The sequence below is a fragment of the Rana temporaria genome, chromosome 5 (assembly GCF_905171775.1).
Source record: "Rana temporaria chromosome 5, aRanTem1.1, whole genome shotgun sequence".
Classification (NCBI taxonomy): domain Eukaryota; kingdom Metazoa; phylum Chordata; class Amphibia; order Anura; family Ranidae; genus Rana; species Rana temporaria.
The window spans coordinates 344,408,081-344,423,563 of NC_053493.1; the positions used below are offsets into that span (position 1 = coordinate 344,408,081).

At 39.0% G+C, this 15,483-nt stretch overlaps 1 protein-coding gene across 1 annotated transcript in view; it reads left to right on the forward strand.

The window, feature by feature from the left end:
• Window positions 1-15,483, forward strand: part of LOC120941176 (polyamine-modulated factor 1-binding protein 1-like) — a 512,202-nt gene that overhangs the window by 484,242 nt on the left and 12,477 nt on the right. The window contains exon 25 of the mRNA XM_040354465.1: window positions 6,585-6,687. Within this exon, the coding sequence (XP_040210399.1) occupies window positions 6,585-6,687 (103 nt within the window). The remainder of the gene's footprint in view (window positions 1-6,584; window positions 6,688-15,483) is intronic.

Here is a 15,483-nt window from a genome sequence, read left to right on the forward strand (position 1 = left end):
GCAGAACAACTGCAGGGATCTGAGCCAATTTACAGTGTAGTAACTCAAACCCCTATTGATTGCATTGAAACCATTTAATTTCTATGAAGAGTGCAAAACATGATGGCATGTAGTGGTAGTAGAGCAGGCTAGAATCATATTCAGAATTGTGCGGTATTCATCGCAACCCTTCTTACTGTTACCTAATGCATATTTAATCACAAATATGTTTGCCCTTGTTCATACTATTACAAACAAGGATGTGTTAAGTACTACACATCCTGCCATTAGCTCTACCCTTGAATTTTTTCTCCAGTGATCCTGTTACAGCATCTGTCTTGACAGACTCCACAGGCAAGTTACAAGGAACTTTGAAGCAGTCTGTTTCTGTCACAAGGACAGCCTGTCAGATCTGCATGCCATCTGCCTTTCTGACTATTCTTTGATACCATGTAATGGCTGCACTTGAACCTGTTTGTGAATAATATACATATTTCACCTTATGCTGCGGCGTGCTCATTTCCTATTTAAATATTTTTTTTCTCTAGTGCAGAAGGAAATGATACATAAATGTATGAGTCTGGTGCCTCATCTCTCTAATCAAAGGATTTAGAGTGACCACTGCAAACAGACTTTACTGGCGAGGTGCCTCCGCTCAGACCTGACTATCATTTAAAGTGGAACTCCAGCCAAACTTCTTTTTTTTTTTTGGCATTGGCGTATGTGTTTGGAAGATTTTCCCTGAGTTCATGTAACAGTGACACAATTGTCTTTTTGGAATTTAGGAAGATGTAAACCCTAACTAAATGACATTTAGTCTAAAGTACTGTGTATTATTACTAACTGCCTTACAAAAGTATATATACATACGGTGTATGTGTGTGTTTGTATATATCATTATTATTTTCACCTTTCTTTCATCCTTTATTGATCTCCGTCGGCCTTTCAGCAGCAACTTCCTGCTCAGGATGTGTTTTCTAATAATGACCACAATGGACCACTTGTAGTCTCCATGAGAAATCTGTGTGACAAGGGGTAACGCAGCACAATTGGGAAATTGACAGAATGTTTGTCAACCTATCCCCAACAAAGTGTCTGAACTTTACCAGGTGTTATTTTGGTGCACGTACACAAACATGACAATGGTCTTAGCTAGGTATTTGAGACCCGGGGCATGTCTGCACATGTATGAGGGAATCCTGCACATGCACACTTGCTGCATGCATCTGCAAGGTCCAATATGCCAAAAAACAGCTACATCTCTGCAGGTAGGAAGATCTGCAGCTGTAAACATGTTGCAGGTCTCTGTCGGGTCCCAAATATCTGGCAGAGATGCATTGGGGAATGCAAAGGATTTTTAAAGATGGTGGGATGGAACGAGGGGGGGGGTTGTAGTCAGAAGACAAATATTACAGGGGTGAAGTAGTTCTTTAAAGGGAAAAAATACTACCCCTTTTTTTGAAGAGTGAGAGGGGTTAGAGCCTAGTCAGCCTTTTTTGTTCCTACTTGGCCACAGGCAGTAATAAAAAGCTGAAAAAAGTATAGATTTTTTTGTAAACCTGAGCTCTGTGTACTATTAAAATAATACATGTTAAATGTGTCACCACAAGTGTATTTACAGCTGCACTCAGAAATATTGTACACCTCAATATAACATGTTATGTTTTTCATAATGTAAAATGTATATATCGAATCTATTCAGGATAATATTGATTCATGGTTGCATATCAAACATGCATGATGATGTGAAGAAAAAAGGAGTTCAGCAAAGTCCTGAGAGTTATAATCCACATGTGCATATACAACTCCATTGAAATCCAAGTGATCAAAACCAAGTGCTCCCCTTCCAGGTATCTATAATTAGCCTCTTACCAGAAAGTTAGACCCCAAATATGTCTATCCATGCTTCAGTGAGCTTCACCCCTCACTCTAGGTATGTGTTACAGTGTGCTCTGTTAATGCCTCATCAAGGACGTCTATTACGACAAAACAAGCTTCGGGTAGAGTAAGTAGTGGTGACGTTAGCATGCCCGCCGGGGCTGTGGATGAGTGTATTCCTAAACTGCCTGGAATCTTGTGAGTAGCTTTTTAATAAACTAGACATTGATTTTACAAAAATTAAAGCTCTCTTCTGGTCACTTTGCTCCATATGACACGGCCCAAGCACCTAGTTTACATCAAAGGAGCCATTACCAGAGGACACTGTGACACATACCTAGAGCGAGGGGTGAAACTCACTGAGGCGTAGATAGAACTATTTGGAGTCTAACGTTCTGGTAAAAGGCTAATTATACCTACCTGAAAGGGGAGCACTTATATCATCCCCACTAAACTGCTGAAAGAATGTGCCGATATTTTGGCTCCAGCTATCATGCAGCTCATAAACCAATCATTCAAGGAGGGCGTGGTGCCACCCTTGCTGAAACAAGGTATAATCAAACCAATTCTAAAAAAAAACACCCTCGACCCCAAAGACCCTAACCACCGTCGCCCCTTAACAGGCCTGAATGTCTTCTCCAAGGTAATGAAGAAAGAAGTTGTACAACAGCTACACCATCACTTAGACACCCATAAATTACTTGACCCATTCCAGTTTGGTTTCCGTCCGGGTCACGGGACAGAAACCGCACTGATCAAAATATGGGATGATATTCTAGAGGCCACAGACAAAGGAGAATCTCGTCTTCTAGTACTGCTGGACCTAAGCACAGCTTTTGATACGGTAGACCACGAATTATTGCTGACACGGCTAGTCGAAGTAGCCGGAGTTGCGGAATGTGATTTATCGTGGTTCTCCTCCTTCTTGGAAAACCGATCGCAAATAGTGAAATTGGGCACTTTCACTTCTGAAAAACGCACAGTGTCATGCGGAGTCCCCCAGGGATCCCCTCTGTCGCCTGTTCTTTTCAATATCTATCTCCGCCTGCTTATTGAAATCATCAGCAACCAGAAGTTACTTTACCACTCTTATGCAGATGACACACAACTGTATTTTCGCATCTGCAACAAAAAGGTTCATTATCTTGGACTAGAGAAATGCCTTTCTTTGATAGAAAAGTGGATGACAAAGAGTTACCTTAAACTCAATGGCTCAAAAACAGAACTTCTCCTGTTTCAGGCCAATCGGAAGATTCATCCCGCAACAACATGGACGCCCCCGCCCATTCTGGGTCAATCCATCACCCCCAGAACCAAAGTCAAAAGCCTTGGAGTCATCTTCGACACCTACATGACAATGGATGCACAAATAGGGTCAGTAGTTAGCGGATCGCACCATCTGCTGCGCCTTCTATGCAGACTCACTCCCTTTATCCCAAAAAAAGACATAGCAGTCGTGGTGGGGACACTTATCAACTCCAGACTTGACTATGCAAATGCCCTCTATCTTGGACTCCCAAAATACCAAATCACTCGTCTGCAAGTCGTTCAAAATGCAGCCGCTAGACTTATGACTGGGAAAAAAACATGGGAATCAATCTCACCTTCGTTGAGATCCCTTCATTGGTTGCCCGTAAAAGACAGAATCACTTTCAAAGCTCTCTGTCTAACGCATGAGTGTATTCTGGGAAATGCCCCCAATATCTATGTGAGAAACTAAAAGCTCACAACACCAATCGCATTCTGCGATCCACCAACCAAAATCTACTCCAGATACCCAAAGCCAGATACAAGTCCAAAGGAGAACGAAGATTTGCGGTCCAAGGACCCAGACTATGGAACGCTCTACCAACCAGCATCCGATTGGAGGTAAACCACCTGGCCTTCAGGAGAAAGATCAAGACCCATCTCTTCTGAGGGCCCAGGTAATGGATACCAAGCGCCCAGAGGCGATTCAGTTCGCATGTGTTGCGCTATATAAGTTTCTCACTCACTCACTCACTTGATTGGGGATCACTTGGATTTATAAGGAATTGTATATGCACGTGTGGACTATCACTTTCAGAACTTTGCTAAACTTTTTTTTTTTCTTCACATCATCATGCACATTTGATTTTGCAACCATGAATTGACATCCTGAATAGATTTGATATATTTATTTTGTTAAATTCACTAATTTGAGGTTTGACATGTTTTTACATGTACAGATTGAAGTACTGTACAGCGCAACATTTTCCTTTTTTAATAAAAAGCTGACAGGAGATGTAATCTTTCCCACTGTACCCAAAACTAAGAAAAAGGTTGAGATTGGATTGTAACTTCTACAATTGCTGCTCTAATTGGTGTAGTCATGTTTGACTGTTGGACACCATTCTGCTGGTGCCTGGACAAGACACATCTAAGTAAAGGAATTACATTGAATCAAAAAACAAGAGGCTTCAGTTCTACATACAAGCATTATATGGAAAGCACAAAGAATTAAAACAAGTGTACATTTGTTTTATTGAATATCAACACATGTACCCAGGTCAGCCATTATTTTAAAATATGCTACGTCACATCTGTGAGAGGGGTTGATGTGGGTCATCCATTTTTTGATGTGTCAATGTGCATTATAGGGCCTTTTAATAACAGTGGCAGCTCATGAAAACAATGGCATCAGTTTAAGACGCTGATATCATTCAGAATTCCATGACAGGTGCAGATGACCTCCTTTTGACCTGCATTTGACCTGCTTAAAGGGGTTGTAAAGGTAAACAAATGTTTTCCTAAATAGCTTTTTTTACCTTAGTGCAGTCCTCCTTCACTTACCTCATCCTTCGATTTTGCTTTTAAATGTCCTTATTTCTTCTGAGAAATCCTCACTCCCTGTTCTTCTGTCTGTAAATTCACACAGTAATGTGAGGCTTTCTCCCTGGTGTGGAGTGTCGTGCTCGCCCCCTCCCTTGGACAACAGGAGAGTCAGGATGCTCTCTATGTTGCAGATACAGAAAGGAGCTGTGTGTTAGTGGGCGTCCTGACTCTCCTGTTGTCCAAGGGAGGGGGAAGGCACGACACTCCACACCAGGGAGAAAGCCTCACATTACTGTGTGGAGTTACAGACCGAAGAATAGGAAGTGAGAGTTTTCAGAAGAAAAAAGGACATTTAAACGCCAAATCGAAGGATGAGGTAAGTGAAGGAGGACTGCACTAAGGTAAAGGAAGTTATTTAGGAAAAACATATTTTACCTTTACAACCCCTTTAAAGCAAGTTTGCATTACTATAGACTTGTATAGGAATTCAAACCCGGCTTGAAGTGAGCAAAATTCCATTGAAACGGCCCTTAAAGTTTGGTTGCAGTTTACTGACTGAACATACATAAATTTGATCTTAAAAGATGGGAGATGACTAATTTTAAAGTAGAATTCCAGACAAACTTCTAAATTTGCATTTGAAATATATATGGATACTATTTTTTCTGACAATAAATTTGTAATTCGTTACAATCGTTCTGTGTGTTTTACACACCCATGCCATGCTAAAGGCTAGTAAAAACATTATACTACTTCCTGGATTAATCTAATTCCTGGCTTGACTTTGTGTCTCATTATTCTGTCTGTTATTTTGATAGCGTTGTTTCTTCTTCATAGTCTGAGAAGGCTGAAGGTAGAGAGATGACATAGAATCATGCGCTGCTGTATACCTGACATTTCTAGGTATGTGTTAGCATGTTACTAACTCCCTTGCCAAATATCGCAGTTTTAGGTGCCTCTTGTTTGCCCCAGAGCTGTTACATAAGGCTGTAGAATGAGTTCACAGCCCTATGAAAGATAAGGCAAGTAGATTTCTGCCTACATAGGGCTTTCTTTTCTTGGTGTTGTAGGATAAATGTAGTGGCCCACATGGTCCTCGAAAAGCTACCTCTTTATTCTGACTACCTGAATCAATTTATCTGGTGCACTTAAATGATGCAAGATTGGATTATGTTAATTAATTATAAGCTCTAGCTCAAACTATAAGAACATATACATTTTTTGAACCATTTGAAGAGCTTTTGTCACTGATAAAGTGTCAAGCCTAGCACTTTTTTCCTCTTGATGCTCGTCTGCTCTGTATGAGTATGGAAGGTATCAAATGTTTCCAGTAAATAGGGAATTCTTCTGACACCCTTCCTAAACTGTCAGAACCAAACTGTGCTGAAGAGTTTGGCATGGCAATCTTCTCAATGAGGTCAGAGGTAAAAACAAATTATAATTTTCTTCATACAGGCAGCAACATTTAGTGGACGATTGCAAACATTTTTTTTATATATATTTTTTTTTAACAAAAAAGTAATTTCTTGTTCTGACACTTCCAATCTGATATTCTGACATGCTGGCTGGGGAACATTATGCTAGATCCTTCTGAGACCTAGTGTAATGTTTTCATTTGGGACCTAATTAATTGCCTATGTATACTAAAGTATGTAACACATATTCTCACAGACTTGTACTGTGGAATGCAGCCATGTGTCAATAGCACAAAATGCACCCTTAGATTAGTTTTATTTCTCTGGTAAGAAAAAGTTCCATTATTACCTTCTATGGGATTGTTCCTTCAGTGATTGACCTATTGAGCTTCCTATGAAATAACTTTGCTTAAAAATATTTATTTGTTAATTTGTCTATTGTCCACTTGCTGTATATTATTGTTTCTGTCAAAGTTTCAGAATATTCTAAACTAAATTTGCCTTTTAATTTTTTATTAGGCTGGAGCATACAAGTCTTCTGGAAAATAATCTAGCTGCAACTGAAGAGATGCATTCTAAATTACAAACCAACATAAAATCAATTCATTTTTTAAACCAGAAGGTAAGATTTACTTTGTCTCCATCCAACACAATTCATTTGGTATTTTGCTAATACATGTGATAAAATAATATAAGAAAAAAAAGGAAAAGTGATTTGGTATTAGAGTTAATTTTCAATAGGCTAATTAAAAAAAAAAAAAAAAAAACATAAGTGTATCTATTGGTGCTGGTGAAATCATTGCTTAAATTGACACAGAGCCGCTTATAAAAGAAACCTAGACTGTACTTGCCTTTCCAGGTGTCTGTATCTTCAAACATCCAAGTTTTGTTGCTCCACTAGGGCCCAGATTCTCAGTGGAGATACGACGGTGTATCTCCAGATACACCGTCGTATCTCTGCGTTGTTCCGTCGTATCTATGCGCCTGATTCTTAGAATCATCTACGCATAGATATCTGTTAGATCTGACAGGTGTAAGTCTCTTACGCCGTCAGATCGTAACTGCATATTTACGCTGGCCGCTAGGGGTGTGTACGCTGATTTACGTGTCAAAATATGTAAATCCGCTAGAAACCGCGAATTTACGAATGTACGCCCGGTCGACGCAGTAAAGTTACGCCGTTTACGTTAGGCTTTTCCCGGCGTATAGTTACCTCTGCTATATGGTGGCGTAAGTGCGGCGTACCAATGTTAAGTATGGCCGTCGTTCCCGCGACAAAATTTGAAAATGTTACGTCGTTTGCATAACTCGTCTGTGACTGGGGCTGGACGTAATTTACGTTCACGTCAAAACCAATATGTCCTTGCGGCGTATTAGGAGCAATGCACACTGGGAGATTTCCACGGACGGCACATGCGCCGTTCGTGAAAAACGTCAATCACGTCGGGTCACAGAACATTTACATAAAACACGCCCCCCTGTTCCAAATTTGAATTAGGCGGGCTTACGCCGGCCGATTTACGCTACGCCGCCGCAACATACGGAGCAAGTGCTTAAAGAATACAGCACTTGCCCGTCTAAGTTGCGGAGGCGTAGCGTAAATCGGATACGTTACGCCGCCGCAAAGATACGCCGCTGGACGAGAATCTGGCCCTCGGTGTTCTACTCATACGTCAAACTGTCGACAACCTGCTCCTCTGCCATACGCTGTGATTTCTACCACCAGCTTGTATTTGCTGTAGTGACAAATATGTGGGTGAAAAATGACACAAGATGCTGCAGGGGCTTGGGCATTCCTATACTTGGAAGTGTGCAAAGTCTGCAAAACAACTCCATATTTATTTATTTTTTTTCAATTAGCAACATTTTTTAATTCTAGCAACATCCCATGTCCTCCAAATCGGTCACATGAACTTTGTGAAAACCCTTCCACTTTTTTTGTCACCAAAAACTCACCCATTTTTGAATTGGCATAAAGCTACCTGTTTGAAAATACACATCCACAAATTCCTTGCTGTAGTCAAGTTCCACAATGACAGGGAATCACCAATTTAATAGGCACATACGGGTGCATTTAACAGAGGCAGAGTTCAGGTTGTAGCCATCCAAAACCAGCCATCAGAAATCATCTTTAATTGTTCTAATAAAAAATATATCTAGCTTCTGTGGTTTTCTGCACTTCGCACATGATATGTGCTCTTTGCATTGCCTTGTTAAATAACCCCATAAGTATGCCAAGTAGTGTATAGATGAGAAACAAATGATTTGAACTGCAAGTCATTTGGTGTAAAAAAAGGTAGAAATCTAGCTCCGTACACTGTCATTATTCACCTAAAACAGTGCACTACTATGCCGAGATACAGTAACACATCTGACAGCTACAAAGCGCCCTCTGTACACTGCAGCAGCAATAAATTTCATGGTTTATGCTAACCTGTCAGCAAAAGTTTAGATTTCTCTTCACAAACTTTTTAAATTCCATATCCTCCAGTGTATAGATCAAAAGAATATCTTACATTTCTTATTTCAATATTTGATATAATAAAACAGAAATTAATTCCCCTTTGAGTCCTTAACTGAATAACAAAGCATGTTCTGTGTCATAATTTAAAATTGCATGCTGTCTCGTTTTAATACACATATTTTGGTTTATAACATCCATAAGTAAATTTCAAGACTTAGATAGTACACCTAATGATGCCATTTTATCTTTGGCAGTACACAAATTGTTTTTTTTTTGTACATAAGGTAGTTTTATTTTTTTTATTTTTTTTTTCAAGGAAAGGAACAAAAAATGCGCAAGTCACATTGATAGTGGCTGATCATGAAAAGAAACCCCAGGAGCATAGGCACACTATAAAAAGCTCTTTCAGGAAGTCATTATGCTGTTGAGGGAATAAAAAAGTTAAGTCAGAGAGTTGTGAAATGTTCTCATTATGGGTCATCTTGGTAATTATCTGACATCTACAGATGGAGTCACTTCTTAATCAAAAGAATGAATCATTACTGATATTGATTCAGACCAAGATGTTTGAAATAATGAGTGTAGTAACTCAAGTATAAATTCAGAGGTAATTTTCAGAAACTTCTCCACTGAATTTTCATACTAAATAATAATGAAATATCTCATTTCATTTCCTGCTAATAGTTGGAAAATGGCCATGCCACTGCAAACTAAATTGTCCCTGCATAATCGGCATGCTCAACGATAGCAAAAAAGAAGGTCGCTGATATTTACTGTCTCATTGATGGCAAGCTATAATTACCCCAGCTGCTTGCAGACCAGCCTTGCGGTACTTAATAGCACACATTATTGTTTTTAGACATAAAACAGTTTATGTGATCATTAGAGGCTTAATGTAAGCAACAATAGGACTGAACATCTGAAAGCCCACAGCTCAGGAAGGCACTCTGTTTTCTACAGCACTTGTCAATCTTTGCTGTTGAATCTTAAGAGAGATTTCAGATGTGTGGCTATCAGGATTTATGCAGCATTTTATTATTTTTCAAATAGAAATGGAATTGCAGCTTTCCTGATGTTGCCTGCAGCTCACTAATGAGGTGGTAATTGCTGTTTAAAGCTTTACAAGATAATATAGATCATTATCTAAGGAGCTGTAGCAATGACCACACAGCATTGTGATAGAGTGTATATGAAGTGGCTGATCTTACTGCAGCCACATTTACTTAAATTGCAATTCCAGCATTAAAAAGGGGCAAATGCACTTTATTTTTTATTAAGATAAGTGCCAAGTGTCTGTTATAACTTTTACTGTAAACACGTCTACCAAGTTACGTTTCTAAGAAAACCACATCTATCATATCTCTTGTGTTGGCCTTCTAAAAAAGACATAAGTGTGTTCTTTAGATCAGCAGAATTGTGATTTCTTCTTATATCTAAGGTAGTGCAGGGGATGCCAGTTATCATACAGTAAGTGCAGTGTAATTACATTTCTGACTCCAGGTTGGAAGTAAAGAACCGAGGCAGTTACATGAACAGGGGAATAGAAACCACTTGGGACCACTAATAACCCACAGGCTGGTAGTGGTTGGTGCTTATCGGTAATGTCCACTTTAGTGGTTATAGAAGAATCAAAAGTGGCTCTCGTGAGCAGGGCCCTCCTAACATTCTTGTCTTGAACTGTTGGTGCTTTATAAAGCCTGTATAATAATTGGTTAACCTCCCTGGCGGTATGATTATTTCAGATTTTAGGTGCTGAAAGCGGTACCATTATTTTGCATGGAAATTTGGCATTTTAAATTGTAGGCCTGTAATCCCTAGGAATAACTCCCTTAAATCTGTCCAAACAAGAGTCTAGTAGACATCCCGGGTATGATAAAGTTTGAAAAACAAAATCATAAATTATAATATAATAACCATAAATAATTATAACAAATAATAATGTAATTATAATAAAAATGATTCAATAATGTAATCAAATCAAAAACACTGAAATTTGCTCAGTTGCAGAATTGTCGCTGTCATTACTTTCAGTGTTTGATGATGAATTTCCCCACAAATCACTATCGCTCAATTCTGCAAGTGATTATAATTTATTAACGCTGTTTTCTAGCTGCTCTAAAACCAGTTTTGACATAAAGGGACACTTTTGGTTGCTATGGACAATCGACAGTTTGCAGGCAAAAAGAACAGTTTTTATTTTATAAAAGTACACGCAGAACACTAGGCAGACCACTAGGGACAACAAAGGTGTGTATTTTTTACATACAGTACTGTATTCTATCAGATTATAGTATTCTGAATGTAATGAGTTTATTTACTTTTTGAATTTGGCGCCGTTCTCCACCCCTGTGCGTCGTCACGTCGCAGGGAACGGAGATCGGCGGCACACAGGGACACTGTGTGAATCGAGCGAGGACGCCGCTCGCTCACACAGCGGGGAGGCATCGCAGGATCCAGGGACAAGGTAAGTAACTTTTTCTTTGGCTGCTGCGAGGCGAGCCTGAGTCTGGCTCGGGGATACCACTTTTGGTAAAGAAATCTTACCCCAAGCCAGATTCGGGAATACCGCCAGGGGGGGTTAAGGTTAATGGCGTGAAAAAATATTGAAAATATATAAACCATTATAGTAGAGCTGCACGATTAATCATCAAGAATAGTTATTGTGATTTTTTTCCCAGGTGGGATCTTGACAAAGTATTTCCCGATCTTTTGTATGCAGAGAATTCTCTCTGCTCTCAGTCATCAAAAGAAAGGAAGAAAAAATCCGGGCAGTCTGTCAATTATGACAACATTCTTTATCAGTGGAATGTTAAGTCTAAACATTGTTTACACTTTTTTTGTATTTTTTTATACACAAACAATAAAAAAAGCATTGAAATTAAAAAAAAAAATTAAAAAAAAAAAAAAAAAAGTCTAAACATTGTAACAATTTGTCTTTTACATAAAAGGAATTTACTTCTGTATCTAAATTAGGAAAGTTTAAACACTAAACATTTTTCTGACATTTATTGTTTTCAAGTTAAAATATTTTGCTAGGAAATTACTTAGAACCCCCAAACATTAAATATATTTTGTTTTGTAGAGACCCTAGAGAATAAAATGGTGGTTGTTGCAATATTTTATGTCACAATGTATAAGCTCAGCAGTCTGTCCAATTCCATTTTTTTTGTAAAAAATTACTTTAATGAATAAAAAAAAAAAAGAAAAACCAGTAAAGTTAGCCCACTTTTTTTAAAACAGAGAGTAGAAAATATAGTTTTTTTGAAAAATGTTCTGTAATTTTTTGTTTATAAAAATCCAGTGGTGATCAAATACTACCAAAAGAAAGCTCCATTTGTGTTCAAAAAAATAATCTAAATTGCATTTGGGTACAATGTTTCAAAAAATGCCCAGGTCCTGAAGGGGTAAAAACTTTGGGGAGGTCAAGTAATTAAAGAAGACATTACATTCATATTATTAAAAAAAAGATAATAAAACATTTTTTTTTACTTTTTTGGTTTAAACCTCAAGAGCTATTAAAAGCTTACTGAACCCTCAAAAGCCACTTTAATTGAACCTTTCCTATTGAATCCAATCAATTTACAGCAAAATGTCCCAAAACTCTTAATTGTGAATATGCCTAGTAATAGTGCCTTGGCAATCTCTGTTCTTCTGGCCTTAGAGATAAGCCTTAGCCTTATCTGGTGTTGGATAGGTGTACTACACCAACATGTAACTTGTCTCATGCAGACAAAGATAATAAGGATAAGGGGTTTGAGTCTAAAGCTGGCCATACATGGATCGCAGTTCAGCCGGTTTAGCAGGAACCCGACAATTATCGATTCAAGTATGGGCAGGCTGGTTTTACACAAGTCAATCTATTCGTCAACTTTAGTACAACCTTCACTATAAAAACCTAATAAAATCCTTGGAAACAACTTTAGTACAGCCAGCCTGTCAGGTTTTTTCCTAAATAATCAGTGCCAGCAACACCGATCATTGTATTGTGATGGCGGGGGAAGGATCCCTGCTGCCAAAATACAATAGCACAGCGGGAATGATTTCCCCATGCACATCTAGTGTGTGGATGGGACAATTGGATATTTTTTTTTCCTTCAATCCATTGTTTAAAAAAAAAAAAAAAAGTTCAGTGTATGGCCTGACTTAGTGCTCTTTAACCTCACAGGTGGTATGATTACGTCAGATTTTTGCGTCTCAAAGTGCCACATTGTTTCACATGGAAATTTGGCATTTTGTATTAAAGGCCTGTAATGCTTATGCTGCGTACACATGATAATTTTTCGGCAAGAAAAAAAACAACGTTTTTCGGCATGTAGAAAAAACTACGTTTTTCCAACTTCATCATTAAAACGACGTTGCCCACACACCATTGTTTTAAAAAAATGCTCTAGCAAAGCGCGGTGACATACAACACGACGGCACTATAAAGGGGAAGTTCCATGCGGATGACGCCACCCTTGGGGCTGCTTTAGCTGATTCTGTGTTAGTAAAAGACAATTCACGCTTTTCTGTCTGTTACAGCATGATGAATGTGCTTACTCCATTATGAACGGTAGTTTTACCAGAACAAGCGCTCCCGTCTCATAACTTGCTTCTGAGCATGTGCAGGTTTTTAACGTTGTTTTAGCCCACACACGATCATTTTTTACAACCCGAAAAACGACATAGTTTAAAACGTCGTTAAAAAATGCAGCATGTGAAGCCCACACACGGTCATTTTAAATGACATTTTTTAAAACAATGTTTTTTTAATGCCGAAAAATTATCGTGTCACAGCATGAGAAATAACTAAATAAAATCTGTCTAAACAAGAGTCTAGTAGACCTCCTGGGTATGATACTGTAAGTTTGAAACACAAAATCATAAATTATAATATAATGAATAACTATAAATAATTATAACAAATAATAATAATATTTATTCAATAATGTAATCAAATTAAAAACACAGAAATTTGCTCAGTTGCAGAATTGTCGCTGTCATTACTTTCAGTGTTTGATGAAGAATTTCCCCACAAATCACTATCGCTCAATTCTTCAAGTGATTCTAATTTACAATCGCTGTTATCTATCTGGTCTAAAACCGCTTTTGAAGTAAAGGGAAGCTTTCTGGTTGCCATGGACATTCTCATGTTTCCAGGCAGAAAGATCAGTATATATAAATAAAACTGCATACAAGGCACTGGACAAAGCATTAGAGACAAAGGGGAGGTGAAATAATTTGATACAGTAATGTAATCTGTAAGATTACAGTGTACTGTATGTGTTTTGTTTTTTGCACTTTCTGAATTTGCTGCCAGGCTACGTCCTGTGCATCATGCCGCTCCTGGGGAACGGAGCCTGGCACAGTGATGAATCAAGTGGAGGACACAGCCCCCGGACACAGCAGAAAGACATCGCAGAATCCTAGAGACAAGGTAAGTAACTTTCTGAGGATACTCCGTTGCAATCCTAAGTGTGGCTTGGGGGTTACCGCTTTTGGTAATGGAGATTCACCCGAGCCACATCTGGGATAACCTCCAGGGAGGTTAAAGTAGAACTAAAGGCAAAACTTTTTTTCCATTTTGTATAGAGTAAGGGAAGATTATAACCTCTATCAGATTTTTAGATTTTTTTTGCCATCTGTGTCCCATTGGAGAGATTTCCCTTCATCTCCTGTGCCGCAGCTAAAACAGGAAGAGAGGACCCCCAGGTCACCAGAACTAGTGTCCCCATTGGAATATTTCCCTTCTATTACTTTTCTGGGGATAACTAAAAATTTGGGATTTTCTTTTACTTTCCATAATAATGGTAAACAGGACAAATAGAGAGGATGAACCTCCCTAACGGCGACACAGACCACAATAAAAACCTAATGGGTTTTCTACTCCATCTCCAATCAATAAAAAAAAAAAAAGAAAACACTTGGGGCCAGATTCACATAGAATTGCCCAGGCGCAGCGTATCAGAGATACGCTACGCCGCCGTATCTTACCTGGCTCTAAGTCGAATCCAGGAAGATTTTGCGCTGTAAGTTACGGCGGCGTAGTGTATGGGCGGGTAGGGGGCGTGATTCATTTAAATGAAGCGCGTCCCCGCGCCAACGTGAGTTACGTCCTTTCCTATTCACGGACGACTTACGCAAAAAATAAAAAAATAAATTCGACGCGGGAACGACGGCCATACTTTAACATTGCAAAACTATCTATACGCCACAAAATAGCAGCTTTAACTATACCCTGGGAAAAGCCGACTAGCGACGACGTAAGAGAATGCGACGGCTGCGCGTACCTTCGTGGATCGACGGAAAAATCTAATTATCATACCTGACGCGGAAAATGAAGCGAACTCCACCCAGCGGGCGCCGAAGTATTGCACCTACGATCCGAAGGCGTACGAAGCCGTACGCTTGTCAGATCGAAGCCAGAAGCCGTCGTATCTTGGTTTGAGGATTCAAACTAAACATACGACGCGGCAAATTTGAATGTACGCCGGTGTATCAGTAGATACGCCGGCGTACTTGCTCTGTGAATCTGGACCTTTGACTTTAGTTATTTAAGATTAAACTGGTAAACATATATAAAGGTTCTTAGAGCTCTACTTGTTCGAAATAGTATGTGTTAAAGCAGAACTACACTTTTGAGCACCACAAACCGAACTATTTAATTTATTTTTAATATTCAAAGCAAACTCACCCATCTATCCATGTTTCAATGTTTTATTTTGTTGAGAAATCACTTTGAAAAACACCCCCCTAACATTTCTGCCCGCAGTCATTCTGAATAAGAGCAGATCATTCATGTAGAATTTACTTACTCTGATCCATCTGCCCCTAGCTCAGGCATTAAAGCAAGGGGATGTGCCTAGCGGAGAAGGCCCCTTCTCGGCTCCTCCCCTCCTGACTCCTGGGATGTATGACATCATTTGCCTAGCCATGGAAACGAGGAAGTAACTGAAGAAATGTAAAAAAAAACAA